This window comes from Ictidomys tridecemlineatus, chromosome 10 (genome assembly GCF_052094955.1).
Source record: "Ictidomys tridecemlineatus isolate mIctTri1 chromosome 10, mIctTri1.hap1, whole genome shotgun sequence".
NCBI classification, from domain to species: domain Eukaryota; kingdom Metazoa; phylum Chordata; class Mammalia; order Rodentia; family Sciuridae; genus Ictidomys; species Ictidomys tridecemlineatus.
The window spans coordinates 51,026,827-51,047,589 of NC_135486.1; the positions used below are offsets into that span (position 1 = coordinate 51,026,827).

Below are 20,763 nucleotides of genomic sequence, written 5' to 3' on the forward strand. Positions count from 1 at the left end.
GCTGGCTTTGAACTCATGATCCTACTGCCTCAGCCTCCCAAGCTGCTGGGATTATAGGCATGTGCCATCAAGCCAGACAAAACTAAATTTTAATTTTCACCAACAACTTAGATTTCTTCTTTTACCATGGACACTGATTAGGCTAGCAAAACTAGCTATAGATGAATGAAGTTCAATGCTTATCTTGCACAGCCTCTGATGGAGAAATTTAATAAATGATTTAATGACAAAGGACTAAAGAAAATCCATCCTGAAGTGAAATGTATGACTGGGCCTGGCAGGCTTCCAGCCAAAGCTAAACTGGACCCCTCACTTCCCAAACTCGCTTCCCTCTCCCCACCACTCACCCTGCTGACATGCTCCCTGTCCATCTCCATTCCATTATTTTTTTCCAAGCAACAGACCTTTCTGGCAACGGACCTTTATTTTCCTTATTTATGGGTGGTGCTGAGGATTGAACCCAGTGCCTCACGCGCTAGGCAAGCTCTGCCACTGAGCTACAACCCCAGCCTGTTCCCACTAGTCCTCGGTACCTAAAACTCCAAGCCCCACACTGGCACTCACCCACATGCCTCAGGCCACAATGCGTCTTTTCTCCTGTGAGAATATTCTGTGAGCTTTCTGAGGGCAAGACCAATCTTCCCATTTTTAAAATAACGACTCAGAAGAGTAGGCACTCAACAGAAAAAATAAATCATGATTCAAATTTTTAAATTTTAAAACAAGATGTTTTGTTTAAATATTATGTTTAGAGACCTACTAAAGAACAGACACATGAAGCATCCATTGTTTGCACAAGATGCAGAATCTTTTTATTACTCATCCATCACAAATCACTTCAAACCTGAGCTAATCATGACCATTTAAAATGGCACGTTAAAAACAGGTAGATACTAGGGCACAGCAGACTTGGCCCATAGCACATAGTTACCCAGAAGCTGAGCTTAATACTCACGTTTCAGAGCAATAATCCCAGCAGCTACAGGCCAAGACACCTCATGAGGGTGAGTTACTAAGTAAAAGGCTTGGAAGCTATAGATAAACGGAACCCACACCAAATCTCCAAAGGCCAACATAAATCCAAACCCATCGTGGATGATGTCCATGGTCGTCAACACGGCTTCCTGTAAGGACATAGACAGGGGAAGGAAAGAAAAAGCTTCCAAGTTTAAAGTATTCAAATACTGTGCCAGTATTGTCAAATATGAAGGGCTCTGGGAGGGCACACCAACCAAAATTTTGTTAAAAAACAGGGAGCTATGATTTCCCTGGCCTGCACTCTGCTGTGCTCTACCCCTAGTCCACAGCCCTGTAACAGCAGACCCCAAAGGGCCCCTCCACCTACTTTCCCCTCCTCCAACCATAGATCAGCCCTGCCCCCTGCAGCCTTCCTCCCTCCACTTCTCAGATGCCCCTGCTACTTTACTTGTCCAGTCTCTCTCCACTGAACCATAACCCTCCAAAAGTGGGGACCATGTTTTCATCTTTGTCACCCCAGCACAACATGGAGAAGTGTTCAAAATGTGTCTGAAGAAAGAATAATGAAATTGCCAGTTCCCTTTGTTTCAATTCAGGGGCACCAATCTAATTTCTTTTTTTTTTTTTTTAATTTTTAATATTTATTTTTTAGTTCTCGGCGGACACAACATCTTTGTTGGTATGTGGTGCTGAGGATCGAACCCGGGCCGCATGCATGCCAGGCGAGCGCGCTACCGCTTGAGCCACATCCCCAGCCCCCAATCTAATTTCTGATCATCACCTGGCTTTTCTTTCCTTCCTTCCTCCCAGCCCCACTCTTCTTCATTACTGGGGACTGAACTCAGAAGCATTCCACCACTGAGCAACATCCCCAATCCTTTTTCATTCCAAGACAGGATCTCACTAAATTGCCAAGGTTAATCTCAAGTTTGCAATCCTCCTGCCTAAGCCTCCCAAGCAGCCCACCCCATCTGGCTTCTCATATGCATTTTCCACAGAAGAAATAAGCTACCTGGTAACATGGTCAATTGCTTCACCCCTCCTCGTAAATTAACAAAAGTGCAATCCTCTCTGGGGGGTTGTCTCGCATGAGCATATTGCTAGAGCCAGATCACCTCAGGACCTGGACCCAAGCAATCCAGACACCTCCAATATCAAACTCACCCAGCCTGGCGAAGGAGACCTCTAAACTTCAGTGTATGCTCCTGATGTAGAAAGATTAGCTAGTACAAGCTCTACTGAAGGATCTGAGTTCTAGTTTTAAAAGAAAAGAGTGATACCTCAAGAGCTTTATTTTGTCCCTCGAAAGAATGCAAAAAGATATCTGGTCTCCTGGTGCAAAACAGGATAAAGGCGGTTCTTTTTAAAAGGGACCAGACAAAAGCAGATGCGGATAACAGCCAGGGCCCAAGAGGGTGGAAGTGAGAAGGACCAAAGCCTAAGCACCCAATGCCAGGTGGGCAGGACTCTCAGGGGCACCCCTCCTGGAGCCTCAGGACAATCCCAAGACAGGCTCCTCCTGTCGTGTGTACTTAAACTGGCATTCTCGGTTTTTCTTAAGGTGAGGCAGTTTCATATAGAGGAATTTATACCAACTGACCTTTCAAGAAAGCTATTAAGCATCTGCTAATTACCTGTGGCTGAAGAAAATCATAAAATCAAGTCCCTTCCTGGAGAAGCTTGACAGCTGAAACAAGAAGATACACAGCGAACAACCTCCCAGCCCAATCCCCCACCCCCGGGCTCTGTTAATGCTGCCTTAAAGAGCTTTGCCTTAAGATGCAAGATTTCCAAATCTACCAAAAGACAGAAAGCATGAAGGAAGGGGCTGGGCATATAGCTCAGTTGGTAGACTGTCTACTTCACATTCACAAAGCCCTGGGTTCAATCCCCAGCACCACATACACAAAAAACAAAACAAAACAAAAAAAAGAAGGAAGAAACTAGAAGGAATCATTACTGACAACCAATCAAAAACAAATCTGAGGTGAGATAAAGCAAAAGTGAAATATCATTTGTGAAGTGTTATCTATGTGTTCCTCAGGAGCTACTACATCACAGCAGACAGACCTACACTGGCAATACCAAGAGTTACTCTTTTAATTTCAAAAGCACACTTTATTTGGGGTGGATCTGGAATTCATGCTAAAGGACTTGAGTATGGAAGGCCATCATCATCTCCATAGCACACAAAGCTCTGAGCAGAGTCTATGCGAAGGGGTGAGGGAGTTCAACAACAACCTGTAACCAGGGGTAACATCAATCCCTCTACTTATAAATGAAGTTTGTTGAACTTCAAAGAGGTCCTAATCCTCCTAAAGAAAAGGGGGCTGGGGTTATAGCTCAGCGGTAGAGCACTAGCACTTGCACTTGCCTAGCACTCGAGAGGTCCTGGGTTCCATCCTCAGCACCACATAAAAATAAAATTAAATAAAGGTATTGTGTCCAACTACAACTAAAAAATAAATATTTTTTAAAAAAAAGATGAACAAGAGGATTACCAAAATATCAATACCAAACTTTCAAACTCACTCTTTATGGTTCTGCATGGAAAGCCAAATTAAAGATCAGCCTCAGGAGAGGGTAAGGAAGGTGAGAAGTGCTGATTCCAAAGGAGAGGAGATTTCTCTCCAAAATATCATCTGAGTGTCATAAAAACTTATTTTGGGACATAAGAATGTAGGCCTGCCAATTTTGTTTTTAAAACTGAAAGAAAACTTGTAATATGGAGAAGGTGATTGCAAAGATACCAATAAATATAATAAAAATATATCTAACATAGGGCTGAGGAAGAAATGCTTTCTAAAAGAAATATGTTCAGTTGAGACAGAGAAGACCAGCAAAACATTTAACAGCCTTCATGCCACAGAAATCATTAGTGGCCTATCAATTATGAGAATGGCCACAAGTTGGAAACAACTTTTGAAATAAAGCTGGTCTCCTCAATGTATCTTGATTTCTGATTTTATAATCCATCTGGTTAGAGCCTCACTTTCTATTTTGAAATATGAACAATATATAATGGGGGAAATATTGTTCATGTTTCAAAATAGAAAGTGAGGCTCTAACCAGATGGATTATAAAATCAGAAATCTTCCTCTTTAGCTTCCTCTTGACAATCCAAAAACACCATTCTAATTAAATGATTACCAACTTCCATGTGATATAGTAATTAAACAGTTAAATTTTAGTTATGTGAATCGGTCACTACTCAAAAAAACAGATGCCAAGATCTACCAATTTTAAATACTTACAATATTATTTTTAAATAAACACTTGCTGACACACACGGATGTGTGGCCAAAAGCCTAGAAACCCGACATCGGCCCTGCTCAGTGCGGTAGCTCCACGCCCACACAGTGGCACTTCCCACCACCTCACAGCAAGCTGGAGGAGGCTGGATTCCCCCCCTTTGTGTGCAGACAGCAAGACTCCCAGAGATCAGGTCATTCACTCACTGTCAAAGCCACCAGACTCCAAGGCCTGGGCTCCTAAAATTAATTACCTCGTTCCAGAGGGCGTCCACCACATATAGGAGCTGGAAACTGTTAACCAAAATCATTGCCAAGGATGGAGCAGCACGGTTCTGTACTTTCATTTCAGCCAAAAGCATCACTAAGTTAATAACCACCTGAAATAAAAGAGGGAAATATAGTCTCAAAGGACCTTCCCAAGATGCCAAGCACTACACAGAGGAAGAAGGAAGGAACTTCCCAGCCGAGAAGCCCAGCGGACACTGCCCTAACCACGAACCCTCCACTGGGGACAAGGTATCAATACCGGGAACCCCTGGCCACAATGCACTGAGGATATAATGTCACTTCTGTGCTGCTCTTGCCAAAATGTATAACCTCACTCCAATCATGAGAAAATACTGGACTAACCCAAACGGAGGGACACTTATAAAATAACCAACTAGTATTCTTCAAAACACTCTCTCTCACTAGAGACAAGCAAAGACTTAGCAACCACTAATGTTAACTTGCTGTTACCAATAACCATACTATGGTAGATCAGATGTTAACACTATGGGAAGGGGAATGAGGACAGCAAGAGACCTCTTTATTTTCATAACTCTACTGCAAGTTTGAAATTAGGCTTTTTTTTTTTTTTTTTTTTTTTTTTTTTTTTAGGGCCAGACACGTTGGCGCACACCTGTAATACCTGTGGCTTTGGAGGCTGAGACAGGAGGATCAAAAGTTCAAAGCCAGCCTCAGCAACAGGGAGGTGCTCTGCAACTCAGTGAGACCCCGCCTCTAAATGAAGTACAAAATAGGGCTGGGATGTGAATCAGTGTTCGAGTGCTCCCAAGTTCAATCCCCAGTACCAAAAAAAAAAAAAAAAAAAAATTGGCTTTTTTTAAAAAGAGAAGAAAAATACATTTTTTTCTTACATTAATTCATCTACACACTCACTTTCCTACATAAAGTTAAAATGATTTCAATAAAAATAAAATGAGGCGGCTGGGGATGTGGCTCAACCAGTAGCACGCTTGTCTGGCATGCATGCAGCCCGAGTTCAATCCTCAGCACCACATACAAACAAAGATGTTGTGTCCGCCAAAAACTAAAAAATAAACATTAAAAAAATAAAATAAAAAATAAAAAATAAAATGAGGGGCTGGAGTTGTGGCTCAGCGTTGGTGTGCTTGCCTTGTAGATGCAAGGCGCTGGGTTCAATCCTCAGCACCACATAAAAATAAATAAACAAAATAACGATACTGTGTCCATCTACAACTAAAATAATATATATATATATATATATATATAAAAAAAATAAAATGAAATGAAAGGGGCTGGGGCTGTAGCTCAGTGGCAGAGCACTTGCCTAGCACAGGTGAGGCACTGGGTTCGATCCTCAGCACCACATTAAAATAAACAAGTAAAATAAAGGAATGCTATCCATCTACAACTACAAAAATTTTTAGAAAAAGAATTTTAAAAAATAAATAAATATAAAGTGAAAATATTACAAAAAACACTTTGTGTTAAATAAATAGAATATAGAAAGCTATAATTATTCCTAAAAACACAGTGCCCACTTGTTACTTTAAAATTATCTACATTTCTTTCTAAATGCAAGAAAAATTTCTATTATTAAATTTAAAAAGTAAAAAAGGACATACCCATCCAATCAATCCAGGACGCAATTCACAAAAGTATTTGAGATCAAAAGCACCAATTCGAGGATTTAATTCACGGCCAACGAAGAAATCATAGACAGCATTTCCTGAGAATGGAAAAGATTTTACCCAAATGGTGTTCCAAACGAGGCTCTAAAATCTCATAGCCACCTATTATCCAGGGGTCCCAATTCAGCTGCCTACAAGAGCCTAGGAAAGTTCTGGTGGTAAAAGGTAGGAGGATCCCACAGTACGCAGGGAGCTGGGGATGCAGACTCAGCAGAAGGACACAAACTACACCCTTTGAAGGCCCCCATTTTGAGGGAACCAGAAGTTCTTTAAATGTACAATTTTTTAAAATAAACAACTTTATTAAAAACGCTTAAACAGTTTAGATCAGAATCAACCAAAGTATTGACTATTTTAGACAAAATAATGTTATAAATTGTGATTCTCAAAAGTTTACAAAAGTATTTATTGTCATCAAACAACTAAAGGAACAGAAAAGCATAAGAGAAAAAAATTAATATTTTCTTCTAAATTCATTTTTCTTTAGCTTTTTTTCCCATCTTTTTGTTTTTTTACATTTCTCTGCTTTTCCCATAAAATGAAGCTAGAAGGGAAACGTGGGGGGTGGGAGGCAGTCATCTATTCAAGTCTAGAAATGGCTGCAGAGGGCTCTGGCATTCATCTAACCCACGATTCACCACTGCTCACCAGCGCTGGCAGGAGACAGTTCATCCTTGGGTGCTTTCCAAGAGCGAGCGTAGAGGTAAATACTCAAGATCACGGAAAAAATAGTGGCTGCAAGGGCAAACTGAAGGAAATGGTTGTACACATAATAAAGCTCAACACCCCAGAAGAGAGATGTTCCGATGACTGCAGATGTCAAGATAAATGCATAGAATCCTTTAAGAGAGAAAAAAAATGGGATGGGGGGGGGGGTTATATTAACCCAGGGCTCACATAAAATTTACATCGTTATATAACAATGCAATGTGCTGGTTTTGGTTCTGGGGTTTATTTGGTTACTTTGGTTTGAAGACAGAGTCTCATTATGTTGCCCAGGCTGGTCTGGAACTCTAGAGCTCAAGAGATCCTCCCACCTCAGTCTCTGAGTACCTAGGTATGCACCCGGCTAATGCAGTGTCACTTGTCTTACTTTCATGATTCTGACTAAATAGACACAAATCTACAAATAAGCAATATCTGAGGTGTAATCCTCAATACCATAACTCTTGTACAATTTTTCAAATATTTTAGCATATTTTTTATTTTTCATTATAAGCAATCATTATCTGCTTTTAATTAAGGGAAAGCTGAAGTTCACAGAAATTCACTGTTAAGAATCTCAAAATGCAGGGCTGGGGTTGTGGCTCAGTGGTAGAGCGCTTGCCTAGCACGTACAAGGCCCTGGATTCAATGCTCAGCACCACGTAAAGAGATAAAATAAAGGTATTGTGTCCAACTACAACTAAAAAATTAAAAATATTTTTTAAAAAAGAATCTCAAAATGCATTTAATACAAACTCTCAACCCAAAATCAGATTTTTTTTTTTTTTTTTTTGGTGCTGTAGAATGAACCTAGGGCCTTGTGCATGCAGGGCAAGCACTCTACCAACTGAGCTATATCCCCAATCACTAGATGGCTAAGTATTAACAGAGCTTGGCCATGCACATAAAATCTAATGTCATTATTGAATGGTAAGGTAATTTTAGTTGTTGTAAAATTATAAGTATTTATACTTGAATTAACTTGTCAATAACGGCTTCCAAAGGTTTTAGTCATATTCTACCATCTAGAACTAACATTCAAGACCCCCACCCTCAGAGTGCAATCAAACAACCCTCTGGTAAAGCTGGGGTGTGAGGACCTAGCAGGGACATTCACACACACAGCCAGATTGGAAAGCAGCCTTGAGACTCCTTGAACTAGTCCTGTTGCCGCTGACCCATACAGAGAGACACCGTGAACTATTTTGTCTTTTGGCTGGAGAAATAGTTTTGCTTATGGGAGCCAAGTGCCTGAAAGCTAAGTCATCAAATTGGATAAACATTCAAACACAGAAAAGAAGTAGACCTTATTTACACTAGAATTCTAAAGTCAAAAGCTTTCATAAAGTGAAAAAGTAATTTCTAATTTATTTACTACTTATGCCCTCATTAGTTTATTCCCATGAATATTTTTAACTTTTAAATATATTCATTCAACTCTCATAAAATTTAAAAGAAAAAAATGGTGGATTAAAGCAGTTTTTTTGCTCTCTAGCAGCTATGTGGATTAAAAATAATTATTTGAAATTTCTTAAGTGGCAAATGCTTATGAAAAGAAATTTCTTAATACTGCAACCAAAATAACCAGAAGAGGAAGGTTTTTTCCTTTTTATTAGAGCTTATAGATATACACAGTAGCTGAGTTCATCTTTTTAAAAAGACATATAAGTGAAAATATAATCTCCTCTACTTCAGTCTACTCTTCCTCCCCACCCTTTCTCTCTATTCTCCTCCTATTTCTTTGTGATATATGATTCCCCTCCCTTTTTCCCTTATTTTACTCTAGCTTACAGCAATCATTCCTAAGGGATCAGGCAACTAGACCAGAATTCCATGTCCAAGTGCTAACTAAGTCTCTGTGAAACACCCCTCTAAGGGAAGGAAACAAAAGCAAAACAGCATCACTTAGAAGGAAATAAACTGTACCCTAGAAAGAAACCCACAGAACACTAATATCCTGAGACCTGATAGCAAAAAGTAAACCCATCTTTCCCCAGACTCCACTTCACTGGCTGGGAACACACAACTAAAGAGAAGGGGAGTATCACAGATTCTAAAATTTGTTCCATTAGCAAGGAGTTTGGTGAAAGCAAACAAAAAGTCTGCCAGCATCAGCAAACAAGTTTTAAGCACCCACCAGCATCTGGCACTGAGCTACAATAGATGCTTCTCATGACATTAAAAGGCAGGAGGCATCTAAAGTATCTTTGCTTCCCTTTTCGAACCCAGTAAAGTGATTTCAGATAGACTAGATGCTGGATAAAGCACTAAACAAAAAATATCCAAAGTTAGAAAAAAGCATGGACAGGATAAAAAGACATTCAAACAGATACAGATAAGGGCTGGAATCATAGCTTAGTGGTAGAGCACTTGCCTAGCACGCAAGAGGCCTGGGGTTTAATCCCTAGTACCACACACACAAAAATATATACAACTTACAATTTTCCCACCTTACATGGTACAAAAGCAAAAAACATTCAGTAGAAACCATATTTCCAATATGGATCTCTTCCCAGGCTCTCTTTGGTGCTAAACTGTGCCAGCAAGCCAAAGCTCCCAGTCAGCCACGCATCACAGGGTGAATGACTGCCAGGCTCCAGTGGACTGTAACTAAGATACGATGTTAGGTAGATTTGATGTATTAAATGCATTTCTCCTTCCACTATTTTCAACTTAAGATGAGTTTGTGAAAACATAACCACATCTTAAGTTGAAGAGTATCTGTAATATAGTTCAAGAAAATAAAAACACTCCATTTAGTCTAGTAAAACACTCATTAAAAGATTACGACATAGACACGTCATAAAATCAAGTTAATGGTACTTTATCAAAGTCTTCAAATGGCCAAGTTGGACTGATCCCCTCAATATATACTCCTACACCGCGGGAAACGCCCAGACCAACAGGGGGCGACATCTGCCCATTTCTCAAGCTGCTATGTGGGACCATGTCATCCTGCCTTGGTGCCCACATCTGTGAGCACCCACTAGTGCCCACACATCTACTGGCACCAAGAGAGCAACAGGGAACACAATCAAGCCTCAGCCCACACAAGTACATTCTAGCGTGGGGACCCCAAAGAACAGATAAATACACTGATGTGGGAAGGCAAACTGCCAAGAGAGAACAATAAAATAGGGCACGGGAAAGAAAGGACCTAAAGGCTTCTCTGAGCAGAGATGTAACAAAAGTAAAAAAAAGTAGCTATCAGACATTTGGGGGAAAGTTTTCCAGGCAAAGGCACAAATTCAAAAGACAGTTCAGACCCAGGCAGCTGGAACCAAGTGAGCAAGGACAGGAACAGCTCCCAGGGTCAGAGTGGCCAAGATGCCCACACCATCTCAGGCCATGGGAGTGCTTCAAATGATGAAACCCTAGACAAGTACAGTATTTTAAGTAGTGCTAATGCTGCTAAGAAAACTAAACTGTAAATTGTTATATTGTGTGCATATACAAATATGTAACAACAGAGTACGGACAAAGCATAGTCCTATGCGAACATTTAAAAGGATAATTTTTTTTTTTAATATAACTTCAGATGTACACTTGTGTCAGCCCTATCAAAAGTAATTAAAGCTGGACGGTATAAAGGAAGGGTTCTTGTGTGAGAGTGCATAATAATGATGATCACAAAGGATTCTAGAGTCACAGGTTTGTCCTGAGTCAATCTTAGCCTGATCTTAGACATACAAATCTACCTAACCTCCTCCGTAGATTAACTCAAGCTGTTTTTCACTGACATGATTGAGTTACTGTCTACGTGGTTTTCAAAGTCTGGCTGAAATACTAATTCCTTTTGTGCTAATAGTTTACAAAAAAAAAAAAAGCAGTAGTAGTAGTAATGCTTTTCCTGTCTTGTTTACTGTTGTCTTAGCATGATCCCTGCCATATGATGCCTTGACTAGTTACCCACCAGCTGCCACCATGGACCTCTGGGTCTGCCCTGATACTAAATACCAATAACTGTCCATGCCCAACCTGATAGAGGTCATTTCCAGCAAGAGGCAGCTTGGAGTTGTTGTTGCTCACTTTCCATAGAAATGTAGAAATTGACAGTGGGGAAATTAACAGTGGTCCATTTTATGATTTGACTATAACCCTTGCTGCTCTGCCACTGTAACATTTCTCTCCTTCTTGCCCTCTTGCTCCTCCTCTTCCCTAATTTTTCCCCCTCCCTAATGTCAGGGCAAACAGGATTACCTTTCTTCTTCATCCTAGGCAGAGTTATCTGTCCTTGAGCAAACACCCACCACAGGAATGAAGTAACTCAGAAGATCACAGAAATGACCATCTCCCAAATTAACAAGTGAATTATACCTCTGGACAGACAACTATAAAATATAGCCTTTGAACCACCTCTTTAAAACAAAACCCTTCTTGGGGCTGGGGTTGTAGCCCCCACAAGGCCCTGAGTTTGATCCCCAGCACCAAAAAAAAAAAAAAAAAAACACCCTTCTCCCTGATGGGCAGAATCGCAGCCTCTGGGACAGGAGTCCCCTATGTTTCTCCTTTGCTAGCAAAGCAGTAAAACTTTTTCCTTTTTCTCAAAAAAAAAAAAAAAAGTAGGTACAATTATAATGCACCAATAAAAAAATGTGGAAAGAAAAACATAAGAAAACTAGATAACAGGAACGACTGAGGTGGCTGTTACTTTTCAAGGCATAAGTTTTATACATTGGCTACAGGTATAAGTAGTTTATTTGTATGTCCTTCAAAACTGAGAGATAATTTTCTATTGATTAGTGTAATCAACTGTGACAGTTTAAGGAGTGCAACTCCTTAAATTTTCAAGTCAACTTGAGTCATTAAAAAAAAAAAAAAAAAAATCACCATTTAATCTATACTTGAGTCTTCTTCCATCAACAAGAGGGGTTCCTTCTGCAACCTGAAAAGAAAAAAAATTTTAATTAAAAAAAGTACATTACCATCCTTCCTATGTATTTTGATAGAATCTTCTAATAAAAATAATATATCTTCTAATATAAGTATGTAGTCTTCTAATATCTCTTAAATTTCACTATGCCTAAGAAAGAGGATATCTCTTAATAAGAAAATACAGTAATTTGTTGCAGAAAAATCTTAATGGCAAGTCCTTTGATGAAGCAATTCCACCCTCAGGAATTTATCTTAAATATAAATGGAATTAACAACATCTCAGTGTACTAAGAACACTGCCAACAACCACTCTTCCAAAACCATCCTATGTACCACAAGACTGAATGTGCTTAAATACCTTTACATCTGGGGGCTGGGGTTATAGCTCAGTTGGTAGAGTGCTTGCCTTGCACGCACAAAATCCTGGGTTCAATCCCCAGCACCAAAAAAAAAAAAAACCTTTACATCTGATGAGTTCCTACCTCAAGAATCTTATGCTTAAGCCCCACCACTCACAAAACAGAGTACAACTGACTGTCTCACATTTGCAAGGTCTTTGCAATCAGGCTCTGCTCTACTTATTTGTCTACTATGTCCAGTGTGCTATTTGGTATTATGCCTGCATAACTCAAAAGAGTTATATATGCTCATCCAGTTAATAACCCCATGTGATTCTTTTATCTCTAATAAGCAACTGTGAGCATGCTCCACGGACTGGAACGTTCTCATCTTTTTACCTGGCATTACTCACAGCACGCAGCACAGTGATTCCCACAAAGTACTCATGAAATACAGGACTTGAACTAGATGAGTGAAACGTCCACTTGCCCAGGGACAGCCACAATGTACTCCCCAAAGTAACTACTCAGAAATGTAGTGACTCTTTTAAAATGTAAAATGCTAACACAGTAAGTATCATGTGCCTGTAGCCTTTCTTTTTTTTTTTTAAAGAGAGAGAGAGAGAATTTTTAATATTTATTTTTTAGTTTTCGGCGGACACAACATCTTTGTTGGTATGTGGTGCTGAGGATCGAACCTGGGACGCACGCATGCCAGGCAGCGTGCTACCACTTGAGCCACATCCCCAGCCCGCCTGTAGCCTTTCATTAGCTATCAAAAGGAATCCAAGAGCAGAAACACATAAACTGTCTTGAGATCATAGGATTAGCAAACCCCAACTGATAATGTCAAATGATCCTCATCTATTAAAGGTGTTTAGTAAATATTGTCCTTAGCCTGTGAACACACACACACACACACACACACACACACACACACACACACACACACACACACTCGTACTTTTTAGTCACCTTGGTCAGTGTGTGGGAGGGTGTGTGTGTGGATGGATACATAATTTTATCCACTGAAACTGCTTTTCTTAATAAATCATCATCTAGTTCAAACTAGCCATTCCCTAAATTAATCTGAGTTTGACTGCAGAGTCTTATTCAAGGTTCATTGGCACAGCTGAGAGCCCACAGCATTCAGTCTGCAGCTCTAGCCCAGCACTGGCACTCACCACCCCTAACAGAACTGATCCTTTGGTTTACAGTTGGCAAACTTGCAGAGCCCTAAGAATAAGATCCTTAAATAAATTATTTATTGCTTAGGGAATCTCATGTTCCTTTAAATATATTTAAGTCAAGTACTCTACTGAAAGAAGAGAATGTTACATTTAGCAATGGGAACAAATTTAAAGGATATTACATGAGTTTAAAAAGTACATAAAATGTTCTTGACAGTGAGTTTCTGAAAGGGATAAAAATTAAAAACTCATCCTATTTTTTTTAAAAAGTAAAAGAGAGAGAAAGTCCATTGAGCTTAGCTGCCTAACAATTAAAAAGCCACACCTGGAATGACAAGTACTGAGGGTAATACTGTTTTCTGAGCTCCCTCCACCAAGAGTCAGGCTAATTTGAAAAATAGCTTGTTCTTTTTATTTGGTTTGGAAAGTTACACAGGAAATTTCAATCAGATTTTTAAAGCTCCATTTAATAAGCAAGTATTCTAGAGCACAGGAGTAACTAAGGAAGTTTTGGTGACTATGTCCAACAACAGCTTAAAACTAGTATAAATTGTCTAGAAAACATAAAAGAAAGGTATGGAAAAATCTCACCATATTATGCTTTACTAGCAAAAACTTACCTTCCCAATTGGCAACAAGGAGAACAGAGCTTGAACAAAAAACCATAGTAGGTAGATTCCACATACTCTGGTTTCCCATAAGTCGTACAAATTTGGCAAAGGAGGGGGGAATTTCAGAAGACTGGGATCTTTCTGTTTACACATCAACAGCAACAGGAAGAGGAAGACAGGCAGGCCAAGCATGATGAGGGTCACACCTGCAAATAATTAGTGAACATTAAAGGTTCAAATTTCAATCCAGTTTATTTATTTAGTTTAATAATCACCATGGCACATGCCTGAAATCCCAGTGACTCAGGAGGCTGGGGCAGGAGGACCAAATGTTCGAGGACAGCCCAGGCAATTTAGTGAGCTCCTGTCTCAAAATAAAAAAGAAATAGGGCTGGGGATGTAGTTCAGTGGTAGAGTGCCTCTGGGTTCGATCCCCAGTACCCACCCCACTCATAAAGAAAAAAATCATTTGGGCTTCTTTATGGTGTGAAATCAATTCCTAACATACCATTAGTAAATCCTAATCTCTCCCTGTCACCTCCAATAGGCAAGCAACCACTGACATTAGAGTAACAAGAAGAGAACAAAGCTAAATCCCACCTCAGAAATTAAGCTCTAAAATGTTTAACCTCCAGGGACTCTAAGAGCAAGAAAAATGAAACACTAGCAAACTTAAGATCAGAACATCTGAAAATATTCAGTCTAATCTTAACAAAAAGACTTTATATCCCTAAATTTGAAACAACTAAACTACTGTTAAATTCATATAATCATGAAATGTGCCCACAGATATTAAGTGATAGCTGGACACGATCTCTAAGAGACCAGTTGGCCAAGGGTTATAACTTACAAAATATAAAGCAATTGCATCATGCAGGATTTTAAACAATTTAGCCAAGAAGTATTTTCTTCTACTAGCTCATAAAATGTCATCGGTTCCATCTATTTAATGATCTCAAGGCTCTGCACACTTTAAATCTCTGACCCTCATATTGAACCTGTCTAGCAGGTAGAGTAGAACCATGACCCCATTTCATGCCTGCAGCTTGTTCCCACTGCTCCTGCCAAAGTCAAGCCCTGCCATCTCAGGTCTGAGTATCAGAAGCTCTCTGTTCCCAATCGATCATCACCTTTCCTATACATAGCTCTCAGGTCAAACTTCCTTTATCACTTCTTTGAAACAGCACTATATTTCTTTGCTCAAAACCTATCAATGGACAGACTGCTGAAAGTTTCAATACAACCACTCCAACATCCTTTCTACTCCATTTTCCCCTGCTCCTAGCTCAGGCCTTTGCACTTGCTGTCCTCTGGAAGGCTCTTGCCCAGTCCTGCCACCTCGCTCATTCTCCCACCTGCAGAATTCTTCAGAGAGAAGTCTTTCCAGAGCACCTCACAGCAACTACCACTCACCCACCAGCTGCCCTCCTGAAGCCCAGTACTGATGCCTACCAGGTACTCCTCCAAATTCCAAGTCCTTCTTCTGTGGGGTGGTCACTTCAAAGGTTCTTGGTGATGTGGGTTCTTTAGTAACAACTTTTTCTTCCTTAGAATCTATTTCTTTTAATTTGATCTCTTCTCTTCTTGGACGAAGACTATATTCTGTTGATATATAGCTACCATCTTGTGACAAAATGAATCTTTCCTAATTAAAAAAAAAGTAGTATTAAATATCTATAGTGAATAATGACCACAAATTCTACTACATTAACTAATTTAACATTTCAATACAGCTATATTCAATAAATTTGTTAAAATATATTCATTCTTGGGGCTAGGGTTGTGGCTCAGCGGTAGAGCACTCGCCTAGCATGCATGAGGCACTGGGTTCAATCCTCAGCACCACATAAAAATAAATAAATAAATAAATAAATAAATAAATAAATAAATAAATAAATAAATAAAGACAGTGTGTCCAACAAAAACTAAAAAAATATTTTAAAAAATAAAATAAAATATATTCATTCTTAATTTTAGGAACTGTAGAACAAGAGTATAAAATATTATGATTTCCAATGTGCTTCTGGAGGGAATGTCACTTGAACAAAGAAAAAAAAAATTACCCAGTATGAAGGAGAATATTTTCATACCTGTGTGTTTTTACGAGGTATATCATTCCTCTCAATGTGTTCAGGCTCCCCATTGTATATGCTGATGCTGTTTCCAAATGGCTTCTATATTGAATATAAAACATTTTAATCAAAAGAACTGGGACTTAAAAGAAACATGATGGTAACCAACAAATTACTGCTGAAAAACCAAGCAATAAAATAAGTCAAAGGCTTATTTCTAATCCTAGAGAATTTCAGCCTCCTTTTATTAAAAAGAGGGAAAATAAATTGTTTAGAAGACTTTCAAAAGATTGGACCTTAAGGAATAGAACTGTACATAGATCTTTCACCTTCAAATGTAATTTGACTATAAGTTATAATTTCATTGTCAGATACTCTAATATCTGTTGTGAGGGGCAGATAAAAGGAAAAATTGGAAAATTAGTTCCATAGTAGGTCAGTTTAAAATAATGAGGAAAAAAGGGGCTGGGGTTTTGGCTCAGTGGTAGAGCGCTGCTTGCCTAGCATACATGAGGGCACTGGGTTCGATCCCTGGCACCACATAAAAATTTAAAAAATAAAATAAAGGTCTTGTGTCCATCTACAACTAAAAAAAATTTTAAGAAAAGGGGCTGGAGTTGTGGCTCAGTGGTAGAGTGCTTTCCTCTCATGTGTGAGGCTGGGTTCAGTCCTCAGCACTACATAAAAAAAATAAACATAAATAAAGATATTTTTAAAAATGAAGAAAAATATATTCATTGTCCCAAAATAGCCAATAATGGAAAATTTTAAAACAGTAGGTATACATAGACTATTACTAGTAATCTACAAACTGACTATTTTCTGGATGTTACTATTAGTATTTACTTAACCTTAAATTTCCCCTTTCTACACATTCCTTTTCTCAATTCAGCTTCTTAAATTTTTTATCAGACTGAACAGGGGATATGATTTAGTTTACAAAAGATTTTTCAGGCAATGTGCAGCTGAAATCTGTGACTCTGCTCCTTTATACTAATAAATCCTCAACCCCCCAAAAAATCCAAGTGTATCTTTGGGGAGAACAGTTGGCAAAGTACAGTCTTAATACAATACCAAGTTCTTCCTGAGCAATGATAACATTCACTACATACTTAAGTTTACTAAAGTGCCACTAAGCCACTTAGCAAATAAAATCACTTAAAAGCTACTCTCAATTTCCCAGTTTTTCAAAAATCCAACATATAATCTAAAGTAACCATAAACATAAATACTGTAACACCACTAGTCAGCTCTGAATTCTGTTGACTGCAAATTACTTCTCTTAGTTAAACAAAAAGATTCATGGAGATGGAATACTGGATACAATGAGGCAATTACTACTGAGCTACACACAGTAGACCAGGGCTACTACACACAGTAGACCACGGCTCTCCTAGTGAGGAGCTCTACTGGTAGGTATGCTCTTATGTCACTGGACTAGAAAAGTACACAGCAAAAGTGTAAGTCTCTAAATATTAATAACGAAAGTGTAACAGAAAACAATGTGGGGGGTGGGGACTGGGATTGTGGCTCAGCGGTAGAGCGCTTGCCTAGCATGTGTGAGGCACTGGGTTTGATTCTCAGCACCACATTAAAAAAACTAAAAAAAATAAAGTTATTTAAAAAAAAAAAGTATTAAAAAGAAGACCCTGGGGAGATGGCTCACTGGTTAAGGATCCCTGGGTTCAATTCCCTGATACCAAAAAAAAAAAAAAAGGAAACTGACCTTAAAAATTACATTGCACCTCTATTATTTATGGTATATCCATATTTATCATACAAACAAAAAGTTGTGGGAAAATAACACCAAAGAGTTACTACCAGTACTTTAAAGTTTTAAAAATCTGACTAAAAAACAGTATGGAAATAGTCTAGTTCTTTAACATTATTAAAAGTCTGTGCATCTTATACAGAAAAGAGGTAATATTAAGTGAATGGAATATAAGATAAATTTTACTGTAACTCTTAAAATATTTTCTACTTGGTCTATCAATTAAAATATTCATTGTACAAAGCCTACAGGCTCAACACACCCTGATATTTCCAAAAACACACTCTGAAAGTCATTCAATTGAAATGATCATCTCTGAATAGGAAAAGTGGTCAAATATAATGATGCCGAGAGAGGAAGAAGATGCCTCTATAACATGGTTTTGTCTCATCATTTCATACATGAACTAGTAAACATGTATAGAGTTTTGGCCAGGCATGGTGGTGCACACCTATAATCCCAGCAACTCAGGAGGCTGAGGCAGGAGGACTGCAAGTTCAAAACCAGCTTCAGCAATTTAGCAAGGCTATAAGCAACTTAGTGAGGCCCTAAGCAACTTAGTGAAACCCTGTCTCAAATAAAAAATTTTAAAAAGGGCTGGAGATGTGGCTCGGTAGTTAAGCACCTATGAGTTCAATCCATGGTACCAAAAAAAAAGTATTAAAACTATATCCATTTCAAATTTAAACATTACTTTTGTAAAGACCATAATATTGGGGGCTAGGGTTGTGGCTCAGTTGTAGAGCACTTGCCTTGCATGCATGAGGCCATGAGTTCGATCCTCAGCACCACATAAATAAATAAATAAATAGATAGATAGATAGATATGTGTTGTGTCCATCTACAACTAAAAAAATATTTAAATAAATAAAGACCATAATATCAAATAACTCTTCTTACAACCTAACAACATTCTTTTTTTAAATATTTGAAAGAACCATATTTTCTATGTCAAACACTTGTTTTCTACATAACCTTCCATAGTCATCACCTTAGATTTGATGTCTCACTAATATTTTAATATTATTAACTGCAAATAATTTGAGTAAACATTTACATAAAGGGAAGAGACAAGATTTTGGACCAATGACATAATGTGTAAGTACAAACACAAGTACCAATATGAGTGGAGTCAATTTTACTTCCAAAATTTCCCTCCTTGTTTCCTTAATGTCAGGCTGGTGGGAAGCAGAGGCGGATCTTCGGGAATTCTTAGGTGTTCGACCAGGGGATCTGGAGCGTGATCTTGACCTACTGCCTCGGCTGCCTCGGCTCCCTCTGCTCCCCCGGCTCCCACGGCGTCTGGAGGGAGAACTGGAAGTTGAGCCACTTTTCCTTTGCTTAAAGGATGTTAAAGGCTAGAGAGGAAGAAGGCAGCAAAAATCTTACCACAAATCATAATAGAGACAGTCAAACCAGAAGAGGACAACAAAGCCCATTAAAGGCTACCACTAACTCTATAGCCACCAAGAGAGATCTCAGGATCTGAGAATCAGTGGGATGGGACCAAGAAACATGCTGCAATAATAATCCAGTTCTTATGAGACAAATGCAGCCTCTTCATCCTTAACTGTTCTTTGAAGGTATTTCCACGAAATGCAAATGTTTGCCCAATTAGCTGCATATATTCTCAATAACATATTCAAAAATAGGTTATAGGGCTGGGGATAGAGCTCAGTTGGTAGAGTGCTTGCCTTACATGCATAAGGCCTTGGGTTCAATCCCCAGCATTACCAAATAAATAAATAAGTGGAAATAGGTTATAAACGACATTGATTAAAAATAGGATAAGACAAAAGAAATTGTATTCAACCAAAAAAACTAATCCCACTAAAACACACAAGTAGATCTTGAGGACAAAATACAAGTTTGGATTGCTTGGCACAGTTTTACCCTGTACTAACCTACTCCAAATCACCCTTCCATTGCTCCTAGGGATCTAGTACAAGGGACTGCAAGCTAGGCCTTAGGCCAAATACAAACCACTCATTTTTTTTTGGTGTGTGTAGCTCTTGAGCTCCAAGAATAGTTTTTACATCTCTTAAAATGACTGCAAACAAAATCAAAAAGAACATTTCCTGGTATAAAAATTATCTGAAATTCAAATTTTAGTGTCCATAAATAAAGTGTTATTAGGACACAGCTACTTCCTTTTCCTTCCATACTGCCTGGAGCTGCAGAAACTGCATGGCCTATTAAGCCTAAAATATTTACTAGAGCAACAAAGTGTGGTCCACAGGCCATTGGTCCAAACTATTTGTCACTGATCTGCAACAAGTACCAAAACAGACTAGAAGTATAGATATTTTTATAGCATTCTGACAAAGTCATTTCATGTCTATGGACTCTAATAAAAACTTTGTAATCTTTTTTCCCCCTAGTAATCCAGTTTTATGGCATCTAATATAAATATTTATACTCAATGGATCATTTATTTTAAAGTCAGAGTCCTCACTAGATAGGTGGAAGCCATAGACCGGTTTCAAATCTAATTAATGTCACTTTCCTGATGACATCCTCAGTGTTTAGGATGAAGTCCAAACCCCTGGAATGGAATATTAAAAATTCCTCCAGTCTGGCTCCTGCTACCCCTCTTCTGTCCCCCAAATGCCACATCCTTCTGGCACTTGGGCACATGCAAATCCTACTACCCGCCAAGCCTTTGGATGCAGCCCTTTCTGCAGAAGCCATCCCCACATTACCTGAGTTTTTTACATTGTTCTTAGCACACAGCTTGGGTGTCAGTCTCAGAAAGCCTCCCATGAAACCTAGGGCCCTTCCCTACCCTTCTACACTCACACCACCCATGGAAAACTCCAGCCTCAGAATGGATCAAACCCAGAGACAGTCTAGGTAAAGATATGTCTTCCCCAGGAGCCTACAGCTTCTTGGAAACCAGGCTCTGTGCCTCATTCATACATTCCCAGGGCCAAAAACAATATGTGACCCAAAGCAGGAGTTTGATCATGTACCTCCCAACAGTCAGGTAGGCTACCCTGAACTTAGAAACCATACCTATAGTTATTCCCACT

General features: G+C 39.0%; 1 protein-coding gene across 1 annotated transcript in view; it reads right to left on the reverse strand.

Annotated features, from left to right (window-relative positions):
* The window catches only part of Lbr (lamin B receptor), a 28,419-nt gene that overhangs the window by 3,378 nt on the left and 4,278 nt on the right, over window positions 1–20,763 (reverse strand). Inside the window, exons 3-11 of the mRNA XM_005326525.5 lie at window positions 18,850–19,089; window positions 15,979–16,062; window positions 15,341–15,533; window positions 13,898–14,094; window positions 11,705–11,759; window positions 6,818–7,009; window positions 6,104–6,207; window positions 4,484–4,609; window positions 956–1,124 (exon numbers count right to left, since the gene is read on the reverse strand). Of these exons, the coding sequence (XP_005326582.1) occupies window positions 956–1,124; window positions 4,484–4,609; window positions 6,104–6,207; window positions 6,818–7,009; window positions 11,705–11,759; window positions 13,898–14,094; window positions 15,341–15,533; window positions 15,979–16,062; window positions 18,850–19,089 (1,360 nt within the window). The remainder of the gene's footprint in view (window positions 1–955; window positions 1,125–4,483; window positions 4,610–6,103; window positions 6,208–6,817; window positions 7,010–11,704; window positions 11,760–13,897; window positions 14,095–15,340; window positions 15,534–15,978; window positions 16,063–18,849; window positions 19,090–20,763) is intronic.